The following is a 13,129-nucleotide window of genomic DNA, read 5'->3' on the forward strand; positions in this document are numbered from 1 at the left end:
TTTAAAAAACACCCCTTCACATGTGTTATAAAATAGGCTGGCATATAAGATGACATTTCTTACTGAAAAAGAAATCCAAGAGAAGGAAGAAATACACTGAAAATAGCATGCCAGTAAAGAGGTGATTTTAATTTCTGCTGTATCTGAATCATGACAGTTTAAAGTTAGGTGGGCTATTCCTTTGAGCTATCAGTTTAAGATTATATTGAATCAAACATCAATTCGAATTTTAAAATCCTTGTCTAAAATATCACACTGTGTATCCTAATGTCAGCATCAATGTTTATCTTTAATACTAATTTCACATATGCATACTTTGAAAGTATAATACATAATGTAACAAATGTCACTTACAAGTTCTGATGAGTGATCAATGACACAAGTATCGAGCAATTTGATTAGTTAGTAATAGTTTATAAGGTGTATTTGAAACATATTGGCTGATGTCATAAATCATGTGATTATGCATATTCCAATCAAAAGTGGTGGAAAAATTAATTAGTGTGTGGGTTGTTTAGAAGTTTGTGTCATAATTGGTGCGAAAAGTGTTGCATCAAAATTGGTGCGAAGTGGAGAGTTGGACTTATATTACCCGGCTTAAACTTGGTGCACATAGATTTTTCCCAAAAAATAAAAAGGAAGTTAGCTATATTATGTTGTGTATTTATTTCATTTTTATCTCTATATCTATTAGTGCGACAAGTTTGGGGCAAAACTTTTCAACAAATTTGTAGAAATATTGTCCCCTTGCTTTGTAATGAGAGACAAATTTGTAACATAATCCATAAGTAGTAATATATTTTTAATTTTTATCCCTATATCTACTAGTGCACAAAATGTGGAACAATAATATTGTTTGATTAAGAAAGGGTATACAATTTTAATAGAGTTTCTAATTTACTTTTATTATGTAATATACTTCATTCTCTTGCAGGTTCGATCATAGAAATATGGAAAGGAAAAGAAGGCGCCACCATAGTGTACGGTCAGTGGATACAACCAGGCTACAGCTGCGCAAGAACAACTGATACTTACAAGCTCCTAGACACTTGAGAAGTGTCACAATCGCCTTCTGGAACTATTAGGAGTCGTCCAGCTAACTCACACCTCCGTCCTTGATTGCCCGTTCTCTGGGGTGTTCAGGTGGATGTCAGATAGCTTACTCTGCCGGTAGCAATCTGCTCGTACAGGATGCAGTCTTTCTGAAAGTGTAGCCAAACCCGGTCGGCTCTAATATGAAGTTTGACCCGTATTGTACTGTGAACAGCAAACTTCAAAAGGTATATAAAAATGCTGCAGCTAAATAAGATAAAGTTCGTGGATCCAACGTATTAAAAAAATTACTTTATTCAGTAATAAAACACAACGTTTCTCGGTCTTAGGTGACCGTTTCATCAGGTGTATAGTAACAACAGTGAAACCACGAACTTTTATTGCCGAGTTGTCGGCGTCTTCTGCTACTCAGTGCGCATGTGTGGAGGTGTGTCCGGACCTATTTTTTCTCATTGGGTAAACCGATGTGGTGTTTGGTTATTTTGGCGAATCAAATGTGTGGGTAAGTAAGGGTGTGTACTTACTATGGCGAATCAGTGATTCCAATATGCCACTGGCAAGCCCAAAAATAAACAAACAAAAATAAACGGGACTTATGACACGCAGCCAGCCCTAATAAGAAATAGAATTTAAAATTGGGCATTGAATATAAGTCCGGACTCACATTCACATATGATGCATATTATGCACACTGCATATATAGCCCATAAAAACGGGCTCGATGTTATCAGTATAATATATTATACATACTCAGATACAGCTAACTAGATCCATCCTTAAAATTTGCGATTAAAAACAAAACATTACATGATGAATAAAATCATTGGGACATGGATAAAATATAACAATCAGTTACAAATAGTACCTTACTGTTTGCACAGTGTACATTCAAATCGAGGATACATAAATCTAAAAGTATAGAGTCCTTGTGGACCTCGCAAGTGTTGCACTTAGAGCAACTGTAAACTCTAGGTACCCACTATTTCTGACAATATGTCCAGCATTGTGATCACAATGTATAAAAAATATATATATATATATATATGGAGATACACAACAATAAAAATGAAGGAATTATATAAAACATGTACATATGATAAAAAGAATTATATAAAAAAAGGAGCTTGTAAATTACAAACTTAAATCGAAATACATATATATATATATATATATATATATATATATATATATAAAAACATACATACATACACATCCGTGTATGTATGTATGTTTATATATACATATATATATATATATGTATTTCGATTTAAGTTTGTAATTTACAAGCTCCTTTTTTTATATAATTCTTTTTATCATATGTACATGTTTTATATAATTCCTTCATTTTTATTGTTGTGTATCTCCATATATATATATATATATTTTTTATACATTGTGATCACAATGCTGGACATATTGTCAGAAATAGTGGGTACCTAGAGTTTACAGTTGCTCTAAGTGCAACACTTGCGAGGTCCACAAGGACTCTATACTTTTAGATTTATGTATCCTCGATTTGAATGTACACTGTGCAAACAGTAAGGTACTATTTGTAACTGATTGTTATATTTTATCCATGTCCCAATGATTTTATTCATCATGTAATGTTTTGTTTTTAATCGCAAATTTTAAGGATGGATCTAGTTAGCTGTATCTGAGTATGTATAATATATTATACTGATAACATCGAGCCCGTTTTTATGGGCTATATATGCAGTGTGCATAATATGCATCATATGTGAATGTGAGTCCGGACTTATATTCAATGCCCAATTTTAAATTCTATTTCTTATTAGGGCTGACTGCGTGTCATAAGTCCCGTTTATTTTTGTTTGTTTATTTTTGGGCTTGCCAGTGGCATATTGGAATCACTGATTCACCATAGTAAGTACACACCCTTACTTACCCACACATTTGATTCGCCAAAATAACCAAACACCACATCGGTTTACCGAATGAGAAAAAATAAGTCCGGACACACCTCCACACATGCGCACTGAGTAGCAGAAGACGCCGACAACTCGGCAATAAAAGTTCGTGGTTTCACTGTTGTTACTATACACCTGATGAAACGGTCACCTAAGACCGAGAAACGTTGTGTTTTATTACTGAATAAAGTAATTTTTTTAATACGTTGGATCCACGAACTTTATCTTATTTAGCTGCAGCATTTTTATATACCTTTTGAAGTTTGCTGTTCACAGTACAATACGGGTCAAACTTCATATTAGAGCCGACCGGGTTTGGCTACACTTTCAGAAAGACTGCATCCTGTACGAGCAGATTGCTACCGGCAGAGTAAGCTATCTGACATCCACCTGAACACCCCAGAGAACGGGCAATCAAGGACAGAGGTGTGAGTTAGCTGGACGACTCCTAATAGTTCCAGAAGGCGATTGTGACACTTCTCAAGTGTCTAGGAGCTTGTAAGTATCAGTTGTTCTTGCGCAGCTGTAGCCTGGTTGTATCCACTGACCGTACACTATGGTGGCGCCTTCTTTTCCTTTCCATATTTCTACAGATTTCTTTCTTTTGGGACACCAGCAAAAGTTTTGAAGAAGCCGCGAGCCACCATCAGACAGAGCCTGAGGGAGGAATCTGAACACCCAGGTGTTAGCGATATCCACCCAGTGATATCAAGCTAAGACATTTTGAACTTTGACTTTTTATTTTGCACATTTATACAGAGTACATAGATGGCTATATATAATTGTTTTTAGCACTGTACTTTATACCTCTATGGTCAAGAATTGTAGAGCACTATATTTTAGAGCACTGTATTTTGGCGCACTGTTCATTTTTATCATTTCTGAGGTTCGATCATAAGCTTTCTGTGTTTTCAGATTCCCATTGACTTCTATGGCATCCACGACCTAAAGGGTGGCGGATTGAAAACTAGGTATGCTGCGTCGGAATACACACAAGCATACCTTTTAAATGTTTGATAAATTTGGAAAAAGTTTAAATAGAGTCGAATCTGAATTCGAAACATCTGTAATGACGCAAGCATCGATCTGAGTCGGATTGAGATTGCGGGATCGTATATTACATCACAAATTTCAACATTTGCCGATCTTGATGCTTTGATAACTACGGCGGATCAATCTCGGGACAAATACGACGCGGAATTCAAGCGTATTTTCAGTTGACGCTTTGATAAATAGACCCCTTAGACTATTTTTCCAAAAGTAAAATAAGACTATTTAACAAAATGACACAGGTGTTTGATTTATACATACCTTTGCTCATTCACCCAGTATTTGCTCTTCAAACTAAAACAAACAAAAAAAATCACATTATTAACAAATACTTAAGCATACAAGTGAAGAAAATGAGAAGCTCCCTATAAGGAACTCCTCAGTTCAACTGTATAGCCTACTTAGTATTGTGAAAATTAAAGTTAGTTTATCGAGTGCTAAACAAGAAAATCTTAAATCTTTGTCTGTTGTCAGTTTTGATATTAGTATATACCAGTGCATAATAAGTCAAAAAGTGGGCGAAGGAGGTAAGATTTAGTCCCTAAATTTTAGGTTTATCAAGTCATAAATAAACTCTTTAATATTGACTTTCGCATCATTGCCATGTAAGGCCTCGCTTCCATTGAGTCGTTAAAAATGGAGCCGTAAGCTACCGAAGCGGACGACAGCTAAAGGTAATTTACGGCTCCATTTTAGTACCAGGTTTCCATTGAAAAGATTAGCGTGTTGCGCGCAGTCGCTCTTTTCGGCCGTACGTAAGTTTGCGTTGCCAACCGATGTCGGATTTGTCGAAAAGCGCGCCATAACAAGTGCATTGCCATGGTAACCCGACCTCTGTCTATAAGAATAACGGTTTGCGCCTGCGCTCTTTACCTGTGATCGCCTCTAGAGAGAAAGACACGGGAGCTAGTTGCGTTGGTAGGAGTTTTGGGTTTTTGAGAGTTGTTTGAGAGTTAGTGGAGAGTTTGATATTTGATTTCCATATATTCTTATTGTAGGCCTCATATAATATTAGGAACACACACACACACATCCATACATTAGTTAATTAACACACATTAGTTTATACACACAAATACACACACACACACATACACACTTTTATTTCATACAAACACATTCACATTTTTTTTTTCATTAACCCCCATATCCCCATCTTCCTTTATTACTCCTTTCATTAATCCCCTTATTCCACTTCCCATCCCCCCTTTGACTACCCTTCCCTTCCTCACTATATAACTTGTTTTTTTATATATACATTTTGCCCATCCTATTTTTTTTTTTTTTTAACATCCCATATTTTTGGTTTCATTTGACTATATAGCTCACCCCTTTCTTAATTTGCATCCCTTATTATTTTTCTATAATTTTGTTCTAATCCTCCTTAGTTTTTCCTTTTTCATTTACATCCCTTTGTTTATTTTCACCCCCACATTTTATTTTTATTTTGAGGGATATAGAATAGAGATAGTTAGGGTCTAGATAGGTTAGGTAGTTAGTTTTGGGGCTATTTAATATAGGGTTTAGTTAGGTGACTTAGTGTAGTTAGGTAAGCTAGGGACTTTAGTGTTAGGTTAGAGTTAGGGAGGAAGGAGAAAGGGATGGATAGGCCTAGTGGAGTTGGGAAGGGGGTGGCTAGGGGGAGGGCAGTGGTGAGGGTGGATAGAGGGAGGGGGAGGGGGGAAGTAGGGAGTAGTATGGGCAGGAATAGGGGCCGAGGTTTGGGTGGAGGATTTGTCCTTCCTCAAACCCTGGCAGAGGAGGGAAGGAGAGAGGGTGGAAGAGGAATGGAGGTGGGAGGAGTGAGGAGGAGTCAGCCTCAGCTAGGCACAAAAAGAAAAGGGAAAGTGGGGCAGACTGTGGCAACTGGGGGTGGGGCTGGTGGTAGCCTGTCACAGCCTGCAGGGACAGAGGAGGTAGAGAGGGCTGGTCCCCAGTCACAGGAGGGAGAGTCTGTGTCTGCTGGCCCTTCAGGTGTGAAGGGCAGGCTTAGAGAGGAGAGGTACTCTGAGGAGGAGAAGGAGGCTCTTGTTGAGGCATACTTGGAGAGGGCAGCTCAGCTGGAGAACCCTAACCTGAGGCCGGCTGTCCGGAATAAGCTGTGGGAGGAGATTCGAGTGGCAGTCAGCTGCTTAGGACGTAATCGTTCTATTGCCAGCATTAAACACCGCTATCATGACTGCAGGAGGGAAACCAAAGCTAAGCTGGCACAGCAGGCCAAATATGCACGTGGGACAGGTGGTGGTCCTAGCAAGAGGATACACCTAAGGTCATGGGAGGAGATGATGGCCAATGTCATCTCAGATGAATCTGTTTACGGATGTAAGGGGACAATGGACACATCAGTGCCAGCTGAAGAGGTCCATGAAGGTGAATATTAAATATCATATGTAATAAATGTTTTATTTCTAACAAATATATGTTAACATCAGAAATATATATCGGCTTTGTTTTTTAAAATATAAATGTAATCATACACATGTGTAATACAGAATATAGAATGTTCATATATTATATATGTTTAGTAATCAATTGTGTTCAAGCATCAGTGGAAAACATACCTAGGTAGGATTAGTACAAGTAATGTTTTACATGGTTCAAAGTCTAATTTGCACAGTAACTTAAAGTGATAGTAAACCCAATTTTTTTATTTCATGATTCAGATAGAGCAGCAATTTTAAGCAACTCTCTAATGTACTACTATTATAGATATTTCTTTGTTCTCTTGGTATCTTTTTCTGAAAAAGTAGGAATGTAAGCTATGGAGACTTTGCATTTTTTGTTCAGAACCCTGGCTAGCGCTCGTGATTGGTGGCTACATTTAGCCACCCAATAAGCAACAGCAACCCAGGTTCTGAAACAAATATTGTCTGGCTCTTAAGCTTTACATTCTTGCTTCTCAAATAAAGATACCAAGAGAAGGAAGAAATATGATAATAGGAGTAAAATATTAAATGTTGACTAAATTTGCATGCTCTGTCTGAATCATGAAAGTTTAATTTGTACTTCATTGCCCCTTTAATGGCATCTTAACATAGTTGTAGTGGATATATTCATCCTGATTTCTGGAGTGGCTATCTGCTCAAACAAGCAAGGGTATAGATTTAAATTCTTTCTATCTATATCATATATATGGACTATGTGTAATACAAAGAGTCGCTTAGAGGCACAATCTTTAAATATACACCTCTGGTTAAATATGTTTAAGTTCATACAGAAATTATATATATATATATATATATATATATATATATATATATATATATATATATATATATATATATATATATATATATATATATATATAAAACTATATCTATAAAATTGATTTTCAAATGTTAGATGTTTCATCAGATTAATTTATAATTACAATTTATTTTTCAGAATTGGAACATGAGTATGAGTCCTCAACAAGACCGGAGGCCAGTGATGTTCCGGAATTCAGTGAGGAGGAGGAGGGGGATGTTATTGAAGCTGGATACTCCTACCTCAGCATACTTGAAGGAGATGAGCAACAGCCACTGGCCTATGAGGTTGAAAATGTTCCTGGCCCATCCCCATATTCATCTGGGAGGACATATCATCAGATGCAGCCTCCACCACCACAGCATTATCAGATGCATCCTCCACCACAGCATTATCAGATGCATCCTCCAACGCAGCATTATCAGATGCATCCTCCAACGCAGCATTATCAGATGCATCCTCCAACGCAGCATTATCAGATGCATCCTCCAACGCAGCATTATCAGATGCATCCTCCACCACCACAGCATCGGCAGATGCCTCCTTCATCACCACAGCATCAGCAGATGCATCCTCCATCACCACAGCATCAGCAGATGCATCCTCCATCACCACAGCATCAGCAGATGCATCCTCCATCACCACAGCATCAGCAGATGCATCCTCCATCACCACAGCATCAGCAGATGCATCCTCCACCGCAGCATATGTACTATATGCCACCTCAACAACACATTCAGCACCCTCCCATGGCACAACAAATGCCGCCACCACTACCACCACCACAACAATCACCACCACCCCCCACCAATGTCTGTCCTCAATTGGATATTGAGCCACCCACACAGTCCCCAAGACTGAGTGACGACAACCTCACACAGAGCCAGGAATATGTGCCGGAGACACCTATACAGCCACAAGTGCCCCCCATGGAATCCAATATCCCCGCGCAGTCCCAGCAGGATGCTCTACTGAGGCTCATTCACAGGGAGCTTAGACTTACTAGGCTCCAGCAGCAGCAGGATTTCAGGAGGCTACAGAGCCAGATGGACATACATAATGCTGCACTCGTCCGCCTGGCAGAGGCAGTGGAGAGGGTTGCAGATAGGCCGCAAACTCCCTCCTCACTCGCATCCTCCGTTATCTCCCTGCAGGACCCTGAATCACATCTTTTAGCCTCCCAGCCAGCTGGTGTGCGTCGCCCAAGACGCCACACTTCCATCCCAAGTACCTCTCCTCCAAAGGCCAAATCCCGCCGCAAGCATTAAGAAGTATTTTTCTTTTTAAATTCTTTCAAGATATATAATATCTAATTTTTTTATGAAGCACTTTCTTAAGTGTGATTTCCATCTCATAAATATGCATATATTTTTCTAATCAAAATTAGAAAATATATTTCAAAATTGTTTTAATAGCTGTTTATTTTCAAAAACATTAACAGCTTTATTCATTTTTATTTCACATGATGTCAATTAATATGCAGGTGTAAATTGTTGATAAATGTATGTGTCCTTTTATTGAGGATATTATGCCGTTTAAGAATACTTGGGGATACGTGTCTGAAATTTATACAGTATATGCTATCTAACATTGGTCAACGTGACATGTGTAAATGTTATGATTTATATTCCACAAGCATATGTTGTTTGCTCCTTCAGATGAAGCTAATAAGGCTTATACAGTTATAGAAGAGTTGAAAAGTAAATATTCCTTCCTGTTGATATGGCCAAATACCTTGCATTCATTATAGTCCTATGTGGAATGTAATATCTGAAATATATACCTATCATGACTAACGCACTCCTTTTTGTCAAGATTATTATTCAATATTTAGAATAATTAGATAAATGTATCTTTATGATATTTAAGCACTGGTGTATACACAACATATATGTGATTGCCATGATATAGAGGTGATTAATACATTTTAATTGACATCATATGAACAGACACAGACTCTCCCTGGGACCAATGCACAATGCACTTTTAAATTGTTTCAATAACTCCATGTTAAAGACAATACTTCATATCTCTTGAAGTATGTCATATTAAGCACTTATGTATTTTGGTTAATAGTCTAAATATTGCAAATGTATTATCTGCTTTAGCAGACATGACATTACATATATTTTATAAATATTAGTACTATGACACATTATAACTTTAATGTGTCATCGTTTTGTATTGAATAAATATGATTTTCACATTGAAAATTACATTTGAATGAGGGTAAATCTGTAATAATAAAACTCATCTTCATGATAAACAACTTATTTCGTTTGAATTATTTTTCTATATGTATTGAGATTATATATAGCATCCCTGGGCAAAGGTTTCATTTTGAATAGGTAGATATTTTATTTATTTTTATAATATTTTACCAGGAAAGATACATTGAGATTTCTATGGTTTTCAAGTATGTCCTGGGTCCACAAAACATTGCATTGATACAATGGGTACAATAAAATAAAAAAAAATTATAATACACCATATATGCACAAAAATTTAACATAGAACCGGTAGGAAATATATAATCAACAATGACAGGTGCATTCTGTTTTGAGATATGTAGAGAGGGATCTCTTAAAGGATATTAGGCATGGGGAAGGTTTGAAAGTGTGCGGGAGGTCGTTCCATAATTGTGGTGCTTGCATATATTTTTATATGCACATACATATTGAAATTTCTATGACAACATGGGTGCAAATATTCCTATACATAGGACCAATAAATGTAGCATATATAATGTTATTTGTACATTGAAACACTCATAATATTTTTGTGATTTGCTATTTCAATGAGAAACAGGCCTCAAAAAGCTCTTTTTTCCTCCTTTACACCTAGTTGAGCTGGGGGTAATATTTCTCAATGTATCGACAGCCTCCGACAGTGTATTAACGGTTAGCGCTTTCAATGGAAACCTGGTATAATTTATCGATTAACGGCTTCTATTACTTTCTATGGGACGCGAAAATCTTTTCGGCAGCCGAAGTCCGGCAGCCGATATTGAGGTATAACGCGCCATTGGAAACAGTCGTTAAACGCTATTGCTTTCGACAGCATATTTAACGGTTTGCGAGTGCACGCAAACTGAATTACGACTCAATGGAAGCGAGGCCTAAGTTAGTTATTTACTAGTATTATAATTTACTAATAATTTGTCAACGTTCTATTCTGTATATCACTAAGTATCCTTATATAAAAAGTGGGTGACTCTGTGTTTGAACTGCAGAGAGACTTACATGCTAAGGCTTTTTAAAGTGCAAGTATCAACAATTGTTTTATATTGTTTCAATTACATTTCTAATTGTGATTTTTATTTTATTTTTATCATTAAATATTTTTTACCAGCACTAAATTTGATTTGACCTAATTTATGTTAAACATTTTTTAGCGCTGTTCCAGTCCTTTTTGTTTTTAGAAGGGTTTTTTGCTTACTAATATAAAAGATTACTTTAATGTTCCTTTATCTTATATTTGGATCTAAGTGATGGTGCTGAGAGCAGAACCATCCTGCATTTTGTGTGACTGTTACAGAGTGGGTGCTCTGTTCTACCAACCCTCCCACAGCATTAACTGCACTCACTATGCCTCTATGTCTAAGAAACGTGGGGCCATCCAAGCCCCACCCACAATCTCCAAACCATACCCTAATATGCATTGGAACACCCCCAAACTACCTAGACTTCCCTTGGCCATCCACTCTGCCTCATGTCTCCAAACTCTACCCAGTGACACCAAGACCTCCCAAAATTACACAAACTCAGATCTGAGCCTGATGTTCAAGAAAACAAACACAAGGATTTCATGCTGGGAGTTATGTGAGAATCAGTGATAGAATGTGTATTTTTTCTTTACATGACTGTGAAACCACAGAAATTTTTTTTAGCTGTGTGAAATTAGGTGTATTTCAATGGAAAATAAAACCAAAAAAAAGGGTCACATAACAATTTTATGGAATTAGAATCACAAAAGTAATTTACGGCCACATATATTATTTACAGTACCTGCTTCTTATTAGAGAGGGGTATGTTTTAACAAGATAATCCGAAATGTTTCTTTCTGTGAGGTCCTGAAGAATTTCAGAGCTTGGTTGGATTCTCTGGGAAAATAGAAAAATCCATTAATTAAATATTTACGAATCAAGTGGCGTTAACAATTTGTCAGACAGAACTATAACCATACTCAGTAGTACCAATCTGTTGTCCTGAAGGTGGTATTGACTGAGACTGCAAGAGCAGAGACAGCTTTTTTGGATATTTTTGGACAAATCACTAAAATCTCACAGACATCTAGGGCCATGAGTTTGTCCAGGTAAACAAGTATTGAAAGTTGGGGATGTACAACTCCCTATGAATGTATTTGCTCATCGGCTACTAACCTTCCATGTTAATTAATGTTACAAGAGTCCAGAAAATAGTACATGTGTTTGGAAGTTAAAACACTGCTTTTATTGTAGAGTTTAAAATCAATATAAGGCACATCAAAAGAAGATGCTAACCAACAGAGAACAATCCTACAAGTTTCAAAGTTCTTGTTTGGAATTGTGTGAGATGGAGCCCCTTACTGGCACAATGTAGACATATCTAAAAGCTGCAACATTTTACATAGATGGACTAAAAATGGTGGATTTACCAAACGGAAGGATCTCCCAAAAAACAAAGTAATTGGTAACCAGTATTGGACATATAATTGTGAGCTTAAGCTTCTTGCCAGTGTAATTTCATGAAGCAAACAGAAAAAAGTGGCCAACCAGTCATAGCAGATTATATTATATATTGTAGAATATATTTTAAAAGTTAAAATTGTATTGTTCATAAGTTCTTCTTAAAGAGCTCTAAGGAAAAGTTTTATTTGATTTTTTTTTTTTTGTTCTAACAATCTTTTAAACAAGCACCTCAATCAGCATATTTTGATTAAGGCTTTATTACCTACCCTTTGACTAAGGCTTTATTACCTATCCTTTGACTAAGGCTTTATTACCTACCCTTTGACTAAGGCTTTATTACATACCCTTTGACTAAGGCTTTTTTACCTACAGGTCTTAAATTGAAGAGTTGTCAATGTGTTACCTGTGGAGGAGGCCGTCCTCCAGCACCCTCGGGGCATTCTGGGAGCATAATTATCTTATTCTTTGAACTACAAGTGCATGAAGGTGATGGATTATCAGGTGTCCAGTTCTGGGACAACAATGCATTAGTTAAACTTGGAGACATAGATGGGATGACCCACTCGTTGGAAGTATTTGTACAGGGAAACATTTTACTAAAAGAAAGAACAAACAAAATGTAACAAAACATAGTAAATCAGTGACTCAATAGATTTATGTATAATTGTATATAAACTGAGAAAGCTTTCTATAAGTAGAACAGTTATAGTGTTAGGTTGCCTATCACACCATATTTAAAGACAAAACAGCAGCAGTAACAGCAATAATACAGGATAAAAGCAATACGATATATATTATTTGAACTGGATTTGGATGAATTGGAGATTTGTAAAACCTTTTCCCATTCTCCTGGCCATATGTTTATTTCTTGAACTTTATATCTCTCCTGATAGTTAACCCCCACACCTTCTTTCTCTCTCTGTCTCTGCTTCCTCCTCTTCCTTGTCTATCACTAGTTTTCTAAATCCTCTATCCTGACTTGTGTTGCTCTACATCTTCTCCTTGACTTACCCTCTTGACTCCATCCTGTTCTCCTTGGTTTGTATTCCTCTCTATTTCATCTCCTTGGCCTGCCTCCCTCACATCATAGACCTTACCTTGACCTTCTTCCTTCTTGCTTCCCTTCTCTTTTTGGTCTGCCACTCCCACATCATCCTCCTCTTCAGTTCCTTCTTCCCTGCAG

The 13,129-nt window shown here is 37.0% G+C and overlaps 1 protein-coding gene across 1 annotated transcript in view; it reads right to left on the reverse strand.

Annotated features, from left to right (window-relative positions):
- The window catches only part of ABCA4 (ATP binding cassette subfamily A member 4), a 382,609-nt gene that overhangs the window by 86,302 nt on the left and 283,178 nt on the right, over window positions 1-13,129 (reverse strand). The window contains exons 32-34 of the mRNA XM_053693132.1: window positions 12,350-12,542; window positions 11,285-11,379; window positions 4,293-4,325 (exon numbers count right to left, since the gene is read on the reverse strand). Of these exons, the coding sequence (XP_053549107.1) occupies window positions 4,293-4,325; window positions 11,285-11,379; window positions 12,350-12,542 (321 nt within the window). The remainder of the gene's footprint in view (window positions 1-4,292; window positions 4,326-11,284; window positions 11,380-12,349; window positions 12,543-13,129) is intronic.

The sequence above is a fragment of the Bombina bombina genome, chromosome 10, assembly GCF_027579735.1.
Source record: "Bombina bombina isolate aBomBom1 chromosome 10, aBomBom1.pri, whole genome shotgun sequence".
NCBI classification, from domain to species: Eukaryota; Metazoa; Chordata; class Amphibia; order Anura; family Bombinatoridae; genus Bombina; species Bombina bombina.